General features: G+C 41.0%; 1 protein-coding gene across 1 annotated transcript in view; it reads right to left on the bottom strand.

The window, feature by feature from the left end:
* Nucleotides 1-990: 990 nt before the first annotated feature.
* GUCY2F (guanylate cyclase 2F, retinal) overlaps nt 991-16,026 on the bottom strand; it is a 43,319-nt gene continuing 28,283 nt past the window's right edge. The window contains exons 16-18 of the mRNA XM_010193353.1: nt 14,499-14,593; nt 13,344-13,429; nt 991-1,129 (exon numbers count right to left, since the gene is read on the bottom strand). Of these exons, the coding sequence (XP_010191655.1) occupies nt 991-1,129; nt 13,344-13,429; nt 14,499-14,593 (320 nt within the window). The remainder of the gene's footprint in view (nt 1,130-13,343; nt 13,430-14,498; nt 14,594-16,026) is intronic.

Below are 16,026 nucleotides of genomic sequence, written 5' to 3'. Positions count from 1 at the left end.
TCCAACCAAGTGATTCTGTGTGATTCTGTGAAATGATATACTTTTCATTCCCTCAACCCCACTTTGGGGAAAGAAAATTCCTTACTTATTAATATTACTCATCTAAAGGAACTGCAGGATGTCATTCGCTGCCTCTCAGTTTTCCAATATCTTGACATTCCGTTTTCATCCTCTTTTGGGATGAAAAGTGTAAAATGTTTTAGATAGGTTATATGTGTGTGTGTATAAAGCAAAACAAAATGTTCTTCCAGTTTAGATCTGGAATTGCAAAGCTGACATATTTTGACATTTTGAGCAGAATCACTTTTTGGCATTTGGAAACAAATATTGATTCATACCAAACTGCTTCATTTCAAAACTGTCATTTCAGTTTGAAAATAGCATTCAAATGGCATTTGCAGCTGAAATGTCAATTTAAAAGAAAATGTTTCTGCTTAAATTGACATACAGGAACAAAACATTTTGATTCAAAATTTCCCCTTGTGGAGGAGTAAAAATATTTTTTCTTGTTATCAAAAACATTTTCTTCTGAATTGCATTGATTTTCATGAAGCCACAGTTTGCTACAACAATAACGACAAAATCTTTTCAGTGCAAAGCAGTTAAACCATTTTAGCATTTCATATTATTGTTCGAATCCAGGCCCAAGTGCAGCTGGACATGTTTGTGCTGCCATGCAAACCTAGCTAAATTATTCTTTGGGTTCATCCTTGTGACAGATGCTGATGAAAAGCTGGCACTACCATCACCATCACTCTCCTCTCCAATGGACCCCTGCCAAAACCACACACATATTGCTGCAAGCTGGTGTCCACTTTCACAAGAGATGATGGTCAGGATTCATCTGCCTGCTCATGTTTAACGCTCTGCAAGAGCTAAGAGAATTCATAAATTATACTGCTTTTGACTGGAAGGAAATTAAATGGAGAGCGTGAGCTCTTTTGCTGGTTTGGCTTCAAGGTGTCCGTCCTGATATTTGCTGTGCTCTTCTCAGCTTTCATCTTCTTCAACACTTATTCCAGCCTCCTTCACACTCCCCAGCTCTTTAAAGGTTGCTTTTGTCAATGTCCTCTTTGTGTCCATGAGGACAGATTTGAGTTTCCTGGTCAGCATATCTGGCCAGTTGAAGCTGTAAAACAGAGAAAAGAGGAGTTAGCAACCTTTCTCATGAGGAATAGCCTTTTGTTTTGCATAATTTTGTGTCAGACAAAGCAGAAACATTAGACATTCTCAAAACCATCAAGAAGCATCAGACAAGGAGGGATGCTGGTAGAGAACCACAGGGGTGTGATGGTCCCAATAGACCATACAACTGCTGGAGCTGTTGCATGGTTTAATGGGATACATAGAGCTTTCATCCAAGAGTATCCACTTTACAAATGTAAATTATATTTACATAAGAACAACCAGAGGGCTTCAGCTGCTCATGAAAAACATTCCTAACAGTGCATTACAAGCTTGATAAAGTCTCTAGCTGATAATAATAATACAGATTCCCTGTCCAGCTGCTCTGGCAGCCTCATGATCCCAAGTCCAAGACAGGATGGGCAGAGAACCAGAAAGCCCTGACATCCCTCTCAGATCCAGGTGTGGTTTCACAGCCTTAGCCTGAGTACCAGGAGTTCGGAGCTGGGTAACTGAGGGACTACGTCAAGGTGCAGTGGAGTAAACTGATGTGATGGAGCTGAAGAGTATAATTTGCTGTTATGCTCTAAGTGTCCATGCTGCCCAGGTTCTGCTATCTGTCGATGTGCACTGATTTATTATAACACAATGGGGGTCTCAGAGATAAAACAAACATCAAGAACTTGTAGAAAGGCAGGAGGTGAGTGGATGGCAGGACTTTAGATAGGTCTCTACTCTGCAGCTGTCCTGTCCTGCATAAAGCATCTTATGATATCACATTTACTGTGTATAATAGAAGAAAATATCATTTCAGCTGTTGTAAACCAAAAAGAACCAAATTCTAACCCATACCAATAACACTATTGTGATTATATAGGTATTTAAAAGAACTGGTTGAGAAGTTGTTGTGTATATACAGATATATTTACATGGTTTTAGATTGTGTACACCATTTTTGTGTACAATGAATAAGCAACTACTTTAGAATAGAACTATACATGAAACTGACTACATGAAGCAGGGATCCTAACAGTGTAAGATAAGAGGTCTTGAAAGAAGGGGAATAAATATTATTAGGCCTGAGGACTAATGACCAGTTAATAATATAGACTTGTTTAACAGCCTAATGAAAGTGCCCTTAATGGCAGCACAGAATGAGCTGTCTTTAAAGTATCTATTAGGTATAAATGAGGTATATACACATACTTGAAAGTATATATAAAATAGATATATATACACATACTTGAAAGTGTATATAAAACCGTAGCAAAGTCAACTAGTAGCACTGGCACCAGAACCATGTATGCAGGCTTGTCCACTTTGACACTCTATGCTGTAGCACTACGTATATATTTCTTTTTTCTTGAAGGGAGTTATATTTTATTATTTGATCTAAAGTTCTGTAGATGGTGTTTGATGGTCTGGTTACCTGTCCCTGAAGACTGGCTATTAAATCTGAATGCAACAAGAGCAAAGACAGGACCTCCAAATTCAGCTCGTGTCATGTTCCCTTCACTCTCACACCCAGTGGGAGACCAAGAGCGGTCAAGGATGACCAAGGGCAACAAACAGGAAAGGGATCTAAAGGCAAATTGCTGAATCTTAAGAAATCGCAGATGTATCAACGCAGTGTGATTTATGATCCACCTTCAAAATTCATTCATTGAACTTCATAAGAAAGAGCTGATGCCCTTGTCAAAGACCACAGATGTCTTATAACCGCTAAGGAAACAAGGAAACTAATTTGGTTTTTAGGCCTGGTGTTGGACAAAGAAGACATGCCTTCCAGTGTGTTGCTGAGAGATGACCCTGCACACCAAGAAAGAAATAGCTAATGCAGAGTGGAAGAAAGGGGGAAGAGAAGGAAGATAAGATGGGAAAAAAAAATCAATAGAAATTAGTGTTTCTTTTCTGTAGTTCTGGTTTTAGTCTTTGGAGAGATCATGCAGGCAAAATCATCTGCAGTGGGGCTCAAGGAGAAACAGCAAGCTGTAATTATATGGGTTTCTGTGTAAATGTGGGTTTCACCTTTGGGGACAGAGAGATTATTTATCAAAAACCCTGTCCTGAATGAGGTTTCAATCTTCACCTTCAGATCTTAACTGTTGGTCAGCCACATCTTGTTAGTCTATGGTTTGGACAACAAGAGGAGGTGATTTAGGTGTTTACTGGACTTTCTGAACAAGAAAGAACTTTGAGGAATCTCTTGTCACTGAGCTCATGGGACAAGACATCATAGTAGGGAGAGGTAAAGTTCGGGGAAAAAAAAAAAGGCAACAAAACAAGATAAAAAAAAGCCTTAGTACTTTCAGGTGATTCCAGACTGGTTCTTTGTCCATGCAGGATGCACCATATCTATGCTTATATATCTAAACACTGGCAGTGTTCAAGGCCAGGTTGGATGGGGCTTTGAGCAGCCGGGGCTGGTGGGAGGTGCCCCTGCCCATGGCAGGGGTTGGACTGGATGAGCTTTAAGGTCCCTTCCAACCCAAACCATTCTGTGATTCCATAAAGGTCAGCAAAGAGCAATATAGGTGACACTAAGATTTATATACCATGCACCTCTCCATAAATACAGCAGCCACCAATCACACTGAAGTGAAATCTTGCCCCCTTGAACTTCACAATGAACTTTGATTTGCATGGGGTCTAAGTCTCGTCTATAAGGTGACATCAATCAAAGGATCACAAGGAGTCATTGATCTCTCTGTAGGACAGTTCTCTGCTGGGAATTGAAGGAAAGAGAGAAATCCCCTTCTCCACATCAGAAGGTGTAAGATGCTAGGGGATGTAAGATTCAGCTGCTTGAGGATACTGTCTAGCAGTGTTTGAGATGCCACAATTTATCCTACTGAGTCTTCAGCTGCTATTACCTCTGCCAGCCTTGCACAAGTGTCTGGGACAACCATGGTGCTCCAGGCTGAACCCCACTTGCATGGGTGGGTTGGTATCTCCATTTTAAGATCCCATATCCTACTTAAGGAGAAAGTAGAAGGATCACTAGTGGTATAGCCAAGAGGTTTATCTCCGGGCAAAGAGAGGTCCCAGACTAATAGAAGTGTAAACTGAGTGAATGGACTATAGATCACTGCATCTGAGATCCTTGTATGGCATTCCCTTATTGCTATCAATCAAGGAAAAATGAGGTTATTGATGGCATATTCCTTTTCATCATAAATGTCTAAAATAGATTAGCTGGAAACAACACTAAGCCACCAAGCAGGCACCTGCGAATAAGTGTCTGTAGAGGACATAATTGCCTCCATTGGAAGCTTCATGCACAAAAGAAGGATTGAACTAGGACTGTTGAATAGCTCCAGGTATAAATGCCTTATTGATTTTCCTGCACTTTCACATGAATTGAGTCAAGTGGGCTAATGAGGACCTTCTGTTCTCTATAATGTACTGCTAATCAGTCTTACTTCAGTGCAGAAGTCTCTGTCTGTGGGTGATATATGTACTAACTGTCCTAGTATCAGTATACGTGCAGTTTTTGTCAAGCAGGGCTAACCCAAGTGAGAGATCCTCTTTGTCTCTGGCCTTGGAGGAGTAGATTGTTCTCATAAGTGTAGATCAGCACGGCAGTCTTCTGTGCCTTGGAGCTTATATTTAGCAATCAGTGTTTACATATGGTAATGCTTATGCAGGTCTCTGCACAGTATGTTCCCTATTTAAATCTTTTCTTAAATAAGGAATTTCTGGCCAGCTCCTAGAATAGGGAGAGTCTCAGACTAAGATTTAAAAGTCTCTTAAGGGACATAAAGCAGCCTAGTAACACCCTCTGAATCTCCAAAAGTTCTGGTTGGGAAACAGAAACAAAGCCAAAAGTATTCTGCTGGGTTTTATCTTTGTGAGAAAATTGGATGGAGCTTTAGTCTCTAGATTAATGTATCAGCTTGATATGGTGTATCTTAGGGGTTTGTAACCAGCCTGTCTCTAGGCACCCTGGGCTTTAATCCACCTCTGCCTTTTTCTAAGAAAGTGAAAATTGAGAAAAGTTAATTCAGAATCACTGAGTAGAAGCATTATTGCTGCTTTCAGAGATACTATTAAAAAATCCCCAACCCTACAGCATTTTAACAGGACATCAGACCCTCCATATGCATCTGTGGGTATGCATGCTTATATCCCAGCCTTGCTCTGGTAGCACCTATTTGATCGAACACCTCAGTTCATGCTGGTATACTTCATGTAACTCCTGAATTCTAACCAAATCACCCTAAATCCACGTTTATTTCTCATACCACTAGACACCATAGTGATGAATAACAGAGCTGCATCCTGTTTCATATCATGAGATATGGAATTACACATCTCCTGATGTACATGACAGAAAAGCAACAATAGGCAATTTGGATTCTTCCAGGCTTGAACCCCAGCTTTATCTCTGTGTTTAACATGAACTGGGCTCTTCCTGGCACGGTGCACATCAGCATCCAGGGGATTGATAATACACTGAAGTTAAACACAGCCTACACAGTCTAAAGGCTACTGCTGTCTTTAGACAGCTTTGCTGCTGTTCCAAGCACCTTTTGAATGAGACACTTCAAAAGAATAATACATATTTTTGACAAAAAAAAAAAAAAGGCATGACACTAAAACCAGCAAAGTGCAGACAAATAACACATAAGCAGGCACTAAATAGCAGTGCTACGTTGAGACTGTCCTACAGCTACTACCTCAGATCTAGGCCTTTTTGCCAAGGAGTTTTGCAGTTTTCCTCCTTTTGAACTCTGCAATTTCTTCTGGGGGTAACCCATGAGCTCTACACCTGCAGTGAACATGTAGGCCATTAGAGAAAGAACCATTTCAGTTTCATCTGCAATAAAGAACAGACCATAACAGAGACCGAGTGAAAGGTAAGTGTCTTCTGGTGTGAAAATGGAAAATAAATACTGGGCCTGGTTCTGATTTTATTTATTCCCTTCTTGTATCACTTCCGTTCAACTTATTACAAAGGGTGAGGTTAGCTAATTTAAAGTGTCCTAAAGTTAGGTGCCTGCTTTGAGACAGGCGTCTTTTGTAGTCAGTATAGCTGGGCATTTCTAGAGGGCTCTTGGCACCTCTTAGACACTGTGTCCAGGACAAGATGAATGACTTCATTGATTGAGGAGCACAGATTAGATATCTATCATGGCTGTATCCTGAATCTATTAGACAAGATGAATCCTGGGAGAATTATTCCATTATTCCTCCAATCATCCCCCTCATTTATCAAAGGGAAGAGCAGAACAATACTGCTGTGAGGTTAGTTCAGCTCTTGTCCCAGTGCCTTCTGGACTTCCAGGGGTGTTGCTTTCAGAAACTCTCAGCTCTCAAAGCTGTGGGCACATTTCCAAATGGAAATCCTATTTAACTGCCCCTAGAGACAGCCAGTTTTCCCTGAAAGCTTCGCACAAATTTAACAGCCTTTCCCAAGAGAGACTGGAGTCAAGTTTCAGCTTTTTTGCCAATTCTGTCCTACAAATGGCAACAACTAACCACGCTGTCCCTCCATGCCTTGCTTAAATCCTCAGGTCTGGGAACATCTTCCATTTTTACAGAAACATTGATCCCTGTTTATAAACCCTTCCATGACTGTTGGAGCCTTTAGGGATGGGTCAAGGACAGGGAAGCCAGGAGGATATGGCTTTAAATTTCAAAAACTTAAAAAGCCAGGGTAATGGCTTTAAACTGAAAGAGGGTAGATTTAGATTAGACATTAGGAAGCAATTCTTTACTGTGAGGGTGGTGAAACACTGGCACAGGTTGCCCAGGGAAGCTGTGGGTGCCCCCTCCCTGGCAGTGCTCAAAGCCAGGTTGGATGGGGCTTTGAGCAGCCTGGGCTGGTGGGAGATGTCCCTGCCCATGGCAGGGGTTGGACTAGGTTTGGAGTCAGCTGCTATCTTTCCAAGGTCCTCTCTTCCCATTAACTTGTTTCCCAAGCCAGCAAGAGAAAATCTTTAAGGTCCTGCACCTGAACTCCCTGGACAGTTAAGAAATTTGCCTTCTCTTTTCTGAATGTGACGTGTCACAATACTTTCTGAGCATTGAAAACACAAGTCACTGGCTTGAAACTTAGGCAGCCAGTACAGCTTCTATTTCCCATTTACAGGAGCAAGGCTCAGACCCATAGACAGAGAGCATCTTTATGACTTGGCCACTCTGTATCCTTTTGTGAGAACAACTGCAGCCCAAATTGCCTTGAGACCTCAGAGAAAAGGAGACTAAAAGCAGCTCTGAGATGGTTTCTCCTTGCTACTCTCCCTCTTGTCCCTCAGCACTGTTGTTCAGAAAAGAGCTTTTGGGCTGCTGAGTAGCGAGAAAGCCTGTTTAGATAGCATGAGGGAGGGCAGCGTACTCTGATCAGATAGAGATCTCACTTGGCCAGCACATACAGTGGGTGCAACATCGTAAAAACCTTCCTAAAGTAAAACTGGTTCTCATTCAGACGGCTCAGATCACTCATCACTGGGCTTCCCTCTGCTTCTTTTTTCAAGGGAAGTGTGGTCTGATCAAAGGAGAAACATCCTCAATGAACTCCTGCAGCCAGGACCTACCCTAGACAGCCTCTCCTGGTGTTGAGGTGCTGATTGCTGCTCTCTTTCTGTCCCTCTGCAAGAACATCCTTCAGAAGGACCTTCACCTCCTAGTCTGTTTGGGTGGGACAGGAGAAACTACTGGGCACATTCAAGCACATCTGGGCACATCTCAGTCATGCCTGAGGCCATACCTGCAAGCCAGAACATGATCCACAGAGATGACCAGGTCCTGAGCATAGTTTCAGAATTACCTTTCCCTAAATCCATAGAAATATCCATGGCAGAAAGGGTAGTGCATTGAATCACATCTTCCAGTCAAATAATGCCACTACTTGACTTTGCTTCCTTTCTGAACATTGCATTTAGGGTTTCTTACTGTCAGCAGTAATCCTCTATTTGATATTCCAGTCAATTCTTCTAGAAAACTCAGCTTGCTCAAAAAGAGCTTGTTTAAATATATCAGCTGGAGCAACCACACTGGGAGTCAGAGCGCCTTGTTCAGTGAGAGATGAGTTACTGGCCTTCATTCCCTTTCTCCCCTCAATCAGATTTCAGAGAGAAATTCTTCTTTCTCACCTGCATTGTGCCATAACCATGACAAGAACATTCCTTTTTCTTATTTTCTCTGTCGTATTAGAAGTTCAGAAATAATTTGAAAGGACAACATTGATTGTGAAGCAAAAAGCATCTGTCTTGACATAGGGTGACCAAGCCTATGAGCCAGAGGATGCTTTTATTTCTCCAAATAATTCTTGTTATATGCTATATAGAGTTTATTTATGAAAAGTCATGATGCTGTTGTATCATTCCAGTTATGTAAGGACATGTTTTTTTGCTGCTGCTTGCTCCACAAGCTCTTTTATTTCTTATTTAAAAGTGCATTCGGTGAAATCCTTCAAATAGGAGCCTGAATGGAACACCTTTCACTTAACCCTCCAGAGAGACACATCTGCAGTAACAACAGCAGCACCAATAGAGACTCTACTGATCCTCTCCCATCATCCCAGAGTGCCTCAACATAGACAATGCAATGAGAGCTTTGTGTTGGGTAGAAGAAGCAGCCACATTGCCCTAAAGAGTGTGGTTTTTCCTGGCTCATAAAAAGATGCTTCTCATCTGATGTTGGGAGATGGATTCTTTGAGCATCCTTCATTGTTTCTCATCCATTTCATCTTCAAACAAGGATCTCAGTGCTTTCTCCAGGCTTCATCCTCATGTATGTGAGGATGTGAGAGCCCAAAACCTCCCTCCTATCCCTGGCTGCATCTTCAGTTTTTAGTGATTTCTCACTTCAGGTTGTACTTATCATCACGGATGGTGATGGGCTAGATGCTCTCTTGCCCATTTTGGACTTAAGACCTACTGCGCGACTTCATACAAGAGATGGGATCTGGATTTGATTATAAAAATACAAAACTCTCATCTATTCTTTCCCTGACCACTGTGTTCATGGTTAAAAACCCTTGAGAGGACCTTCAATCCTTATCTTTCTTTGCTCAATTGTATTTTTTATTTCAGTTAACTCCCCACAGCTAACTTAAAATAGTGGTAGAAAAGGAAACATCCTAGATAAAGGTACCTCTTGGGGTAGAGGTCTCCTGCTGCTTGAAAGCACTGTATTCAGTACCAGAGCAAAGGATTACTGAAACAGGACAGAAAAAGCTGGAAAGTCAGAAGACAGGGTTCATCACTCATCTCCCTGGAAATGCAAACAAACATGATCCTGGCTCTTGGTTTTGGATGGTTTCTTGGTGGGGTTTTTTGTAGGTTTTTTTTTTGTTTTGGTTGGGGTTTTTTTGTTTCAATTTCAATAGCTATTGAATTTTCCCTAGTGCTAGATATTTTTTCAGTGCTTTGCCAAACGCATCTGTGATTTAGTCTAGGTCAGGCTTGTATCTGCTAGATGTGTATAACCTCATATCTTTTCTGCTGTTTTGGACAAGAGGAGTGCTCTACCAGTGCTGACAAGATGTTGCTTGTCCCAGGTCATCGTAGGATGTCAACTTCCAAAATCCCACATTTATAAACGAGCAACTTTCTGCTTTTTCCATGGTTGCTTTTCAGCCCCAAAGTTAGTCTGCTGGTGCACCCTCAGAGAAATCTCACAGCCTTCCTTTAAACCACTCTGACTGTCTAAAAAATATCTATCCTACAGGTAGGCTGTTACTCAACTGCTCAGCATCCCTGTTTATACTGTCTCATAATCTTGTTACACCTTCTCTATGTCCACCCTAATCCGCTATTATTTCATGTGGCAGCCTTTTGTGGAAAGCTTTTTTCTTTGCCTCCTGTGGCTATTGCACAATGGACTCCCTACCCACAGGATCCTGAGATGCAGCAATGCAAATCCTAGCAAGCTGCAAGGAAGAGGGAGAATTAATATACATCACAAGGCAGACATCTGCCAGGGGAGGAATTTGCCTTGGAGCAAGGAAAGGACTAAGGAGCCTATTGAACTGCCTGCCCTTTTCTACAAGATGCAAAGTTAACCTAAATCTAAAGCAGGTAGAACTGAGGTTTGACCAGACCCTGAAAGAAGGAGGGGATCCTTTAAAAAGGAAAATTCTCTGGAGCAGGAGTCAGTACTGCAATTTGGACTTGAAACTTGCACTTTCCCTGTGACCTGGAACTACTACCGAACCACCATCCCATCTCATAAAAAAAGTATGTGAAAGGATTTCTTACGTGATTTCCAGTAGGCTTTTTACTTCTGAAAACAGATATACAGACCCTGGGTACATTGACTTAAGGTTAATTTTCGGAATAGACTTCAGTTAATTTAATTATATGCATGGTTAGAGGAAAGTAGGGGCAGTAAGAAGCATATTGAGTCTTTTAATTGAACTACCTTTCATTTTAATTAAAATTCTTTGTATCCTGTGTGAGCCATGTCACCTACAGCACCTGGGTTTTAAGAGTAAAATACATTTATCTGAATGTCCTTACACAACTGTAAATGTATGAAAGCCTAGTGCAGACAATCAAAATAAATGAGAATGTTTCAACTAATTCTGTAATAAGTCTATAATTGGGACTAAACAGAGAGGTTAATGCATATCAATTAAATTCAAATTATGTATGTGCAACAATTGTTCCCTTGTTAGTAATTTGGTGGTGGCTTGAGGTTTATTACTAGACAATAAGATGTATTCTCTCAGCAATTTCAGCAATACCAGAAGGGGTTGTTAATCACAGTATTTTACTGGACCGTTAGTATTAACTCAACCACAGAATTAAATGTTCTTCTGCATTTTTAAGTTTGGTGAAGTTTGGTTTCTATACTGTGTATAAACTCACCTTTGTAAGGTCAATGACCATTCTCCAGGTCTAAGGTACCAAGACTACTGCAAGCACAGTAGGATAATGAAGATTAATTTGTCCCTAGACATCTATGAACAACTTTATGAGCTATTTGATCATAGATCTGCTCCTGACTGCCTACCAGAGCTGGAAAATTTCCTTCACATGTCAAGAAATCCTCCTGCCAAGGACTATGCTTACAGCTTTGATTGGCTGATGAGTTTTATGTCATGGGAAATAATAGGAACTTAGCACTTTTTTTAAAATGTCATCTGCTGTCTTTCCCACAATAACTGCAGTGAAGGCCTGAAATACTCCATATCTCAAGGGCTATGACTTGTCATGGCAGTAAGAAACATGGAAGCTGAAGCTTGCTTCATTGAAGGAAATATCCCTTACCTTGTTTAATACGACATTGAGTGTGATTCCCTGTGGTGGTTTAAGTCAATAGCTCAGGCAGCAACCCAAACTATCGACTAAAACTCTCCAACACACATCTCAGAAGAGCTTTGGTGAGCCATGAGAAATTGAGTGATGTGGAATGTGTGGAATGAAATTATGAGGAATGCGTCCTCCTATGGATAGGAGGAGAAAATGTGCTGCTGCCCACTGGTCTCACCAGATAAAAGGGACTGGGTTGTACAAAAGATCATGGAAAGGGAAGACCTAAATAAAAGATAAGTTGCTTCAGGACAGAGTGAAAAGATTAATAGAAGAAGACTTTGTTCAACACCTCCTTCCTCAGCACAGAAGCTTGCAGATGAGGAAATGCCTACAGAAGTATATCAGGCAGTGTCTTGAAACCACCCTATTGGCCAACATATAGCTATAACAAAGAAACAACTTTCATCCTCTCATAGACTTGCATAAAATCGAACCATTAACATATGGTTGGAAAAATAGGATGCCATGTCTGACACCTGTCTGACACACGTGCATAAGGTAGGTCTCCAAATATTTGCCTTGCTTGAACATCCAGTAACTTGTTTTTGCCATTTGACTTCTACAGGTTATAGCTTTCACTTTGACCCTTCACTAGGACAGATTCAGTTTTACATAACTTTGATTTCTCCTGATTAGTCTCACATTCATTCAACTGCTGTAGGATGATCTATGGGGACAGAAAAACTGCATAAGAACAGTGAATGTCAGGGCGCTGGGGCAATAGCAGATCACCTCCCTCTCTGCAGTGCTACTGGTGGATTCTTCTGATGTTACACAAGGGTACTCAATATCCCCTGATCCTGGGTATGTGGGAAATTTTTTTTCATCTCTTATTGTCCCCCTGGACCTGATGTATTTTCTGTCATTTACAATCCATGTTTAGAAAGAGCTCGGGCCTGCATAAGTCTGACTTTGGCACACATGACAAGAGGACAGGCTCTTTAGGGATTATGGAAAGAACCCCAACAGTCAACAGAGGCCTAATACATGACGCCTATATGGTAAAACCAGGATGAGAAGAACCTACACTCAAGGTAGAAGTGTTGGCGCTTCCTTGATTGCAAGGGGAGTCAAAGTAAAAAAACACTGTTTGCTCTCAGATTTGTGTCTCTGAGCTAGTCACTGTAAGACCTCTTTACAGTCAACAAAACAGGCATCTGGCAAAGGCCATTCATCTTCTAATACAGACATTCAAGTGGGCCAGTAAAATCAGACTCTAAAGCACGTATTTCTCTTTGTTGGGAGTCAAGGTTGATCTGCTTTAATGTGGGTGACTACACTGCTCTTGTCAAACAAATCCCACTCCTGGTTTTTATGTCCTGACCACAACATCCTTTCCAGGCACACAGCATATGACAACTGGACAGAGAGTACTCTGTTTGCAAAGTCAGGCATTGCAAAGCTGCAAAATAGCTTAATGAATTTCAAGTGCTCTCTCTTTGCTCACCACCACTTGTATGGAGACAACATCCTTAAGTCTTTAATTGCATAATGGTGCCATATTTTCACAATGCAAAGTCTCCTTATTCTTCTGTTCGAATGAACAGTGCTACAGGGAAGAAATATGTTTATATGGTGAAGGAGGCTGGTGTTTTCTGCAAGAGTTTCATGGAAGGAGAGAAAAATTTGAGTGTCACACATACAGACACCAGGGTTATGAAAACTTCTCTACCTGTGCGTCTCCCATAAGCACACAGAGTAGGAAGGAGATTCAGGAAGGAACTCCCTGGTGCTCCATCTCCAAGAGACAATAACAGGAAAGCAGCAAGTTTCCCTGCCACTTCTTGGGAACTGTGATGAAGAGGAGGAGTTTAAGAAACCACATCACTTAGGTAAGTCACCTAAGGAATATGATGCAGACTTTGCAAACAGGTACCATGAAAAGACAGCTATTAATCCTGAGAACAAGGACCTTCAAATGAATATATTGAACAGTGATGAAGTCACACTTACCCTCCCTTCATTTCAGGAGGTTTAGGTAAGGGTTTCTTAAAGCCTTTTTTCCCAATTAGCCAATAAGTGTCTTCTACTCCTTTACCCTAAAATAAAAACAAAAATTCGGATAAAGTCCAGCTTTCAGAACACTCTCTGCTCAATACATAATTTCCTCACTGGGTTTCTGAGAGCTTTGTATATATTCAGAGATGGCTGGAAATGTTTCTCCACAATGGTTCAAGGATGATTTGAATTTCACTGTTCTAAAAGAAAAAGCTTTGTTCAAACTGTCATCTACAAATGACCCTCATGGAGCTGGGTCATTGAAACTACACAGCTTAAGAGAAATGAGAAACTATAGGATGTCTCATCATCTTATTTGGCAGCACTAACATCATGTATTGAGAGATTTTAAAATTGTTGCTGGGCTGTGTATCAGAATAATGACATCTTATTTCGCCCCCACCAATGATTTAGCTTTTGAGGTGAGATGCACCTGATGAAACATAGACATCTATATCAAGAGTCAATCATCCTTGATTGGAGAAGTGGAGAAAAACAGACACTTCCAGGGTAACATCCATCTTCACATAAACAGGACCCTGAAAATAAGTCAGGGTAACAGTTTCCTAAAGTGCCAATTTATCTTCACTAACTATGTAAGGGTTTCTTTCCATTTACAAAACCTGTAATAATTACCTCATATCTCCATTTGCAGATATATGAAGCTGGGTGAGTTGATTCCACTTGTCATGAAAGATTGATGAGGGACCTGAGGCCTCCCAAAATCATTGAGGCCATATTCAGACCTCTTACTGTAGGTGTTTAAGGCAAACAAAGTTCCTACCTCTGTCTATTGACTATGTAAGGGAAGAATTGATGTTTTAAATTATTTAGTGTTGTCTTGTTTGGACATTGTGAAAAATAGCAGCTTCCGTCAAGGACTCTAAATAGAGTCCTATACACATACTCAGATTCAGCACATACAGCTGATTGCTCAATCTCATGGTCCTGCAATAATTACCTCATGTACTAAAACAACTGATGGGGACAATTTGGGAAGGCTCCAACAGAAAAATTGGTGGATGAAGGCCAAACAAGAGTTCAATATGAAAATTCCTTAAGCGAGAAGATTCTCCTGTGAAGCATTTCACACAGCCCTGGCCTTCTTACCTTCAGTTCTGTCCTTCCCCTAGGTACGATTTCATAGCCTTCGTTTAGACTCTGCAGCGTACTCACTGTACTTTGGCTGACATGAATTCTGTAAGCTGGGAATGGAAAGGAAAACAGCTGGATCACTACACTGCACACACACCACAAATTCCCCATTGCTTCCTACTGGCAAGGAAAAATGCTCCGAGGCACGCAGGTGAGTAACTGGTGTGGTTGTGTGGTGCTTCTTTACTGTGAGTATGATGCTGATGGATGGATCCTTCCAGGTAGGGCCATAATGAGCACAGGGTGAGAGGAGATCTACACGGGGGACTTCTTGGAGAAGGATACAAACACAATAAGTGTAGAAGCCCAGGTCTTAATAAAAATGGTAAGTAGTTTTTCAGCAATGCTACCAGATGGAACCAAGAATGCCATCTTTAATATCTACTGCCACAGCATGACTAGAACAAGCAAGAAAGCAAAGAAAGCAAGAAAGAAAAATAACCAACTGCCCTGCTCCAGACACCCAACATCATTTGAAAGTTGTGATGAAGAGCATAGAGATGGGATTTGAACGTGGATAAGTGAAAACGTGGTTATACATCTATATCCATCTGGGTTTTTTCAGTAACTGATTCCATCCAGAGCTGCCATTAACAGTCTATGAATGAAAAGAGCAAAGGTGTAGATCTTTATCAAATTTCCACCTCCCTCAGCTTGTTTTACAGTCATTTCTGGAACTCATTGAAATTTGTTGTTGTTCTGTTGGTGTGAACAAGTTAGGCAATATTTCTAAAACATTTTTCCACCCAAATAGTTTTTTGTTTTTGTTGAATTTTTGTTTTAAATGTGTTGACCACATTCCCTTCCCCCTTGAAGGATGGGGGATGAACCAATTAATTTATTTTTTTTTCAGAATAATAAGAAAGAACACCACCAGTTCATATGCAGAGGAAGAGCACATGGCTTTAAGCTACATTTCCTGAGACGCTAACCTACAGCCTTCCTATTACTAAGTATCTATGTACATTTTATTAATGTATAATGATCCTCTTGTATCTGCAGTGCTGCTGCTGTCTCCAGTCTCAGTGGGACTTTGCATTTCCAAGGGTCTAAACCTTGAGAATCTTCAAATATCTGTCTTGCCATTAGAAATCTTCTGCCAAAATATTTCATTCTTTCCACTACTTTCCAAATGCAATGCATACCTCTTAAAATAAGCTAGCTATGATCACAAGAAAGGCAAGAAGCAGAGCCCACATGTGCTTCAAACCTTACTTTATACTGGCCGTGGCAGGCAAGTTCATTATTTTACTGAGCAAGAACAGCTCTGAATTAAGGGTCCTCAGCACTGACTGAAAGCAAGATCCAACCCATGTAGGGGAAATCTATGGCAAAATTCATGTTCATCTGGGGTGATGGCATCCAAATCAGAGCACCATAGCTAGAAGGCAGGGAATTAAAGGCTGACCTACAATGACAAAGCAGATGACCTCTCTTCCAGTCTGCTCTGAATTGTTGTTTGACTTGCTCCTTTCTTCAGAGC

Source organism: Mesitornis unicolor, unplaced genomic scaffold (assembly GCF_000695765.1).
Source record: "Mesitornis unicolor isolate BGI_N332 unplaced genomic scaffold, ASM69576v1 scaffold6161, whole genome shotgun sequence".
Lineage (NCBI taxonomy): Eukaryota > Metazoa > Chordata > Aves > Mesitornithiformes > Mesitornithidae > Mesitornis > Mesitornis unicolor.
The sequence above is the reverse complement of the archived record's forward strand: the minus strand, read 5'-3'. Positions and strand labels throughout refer to the sequence as shown.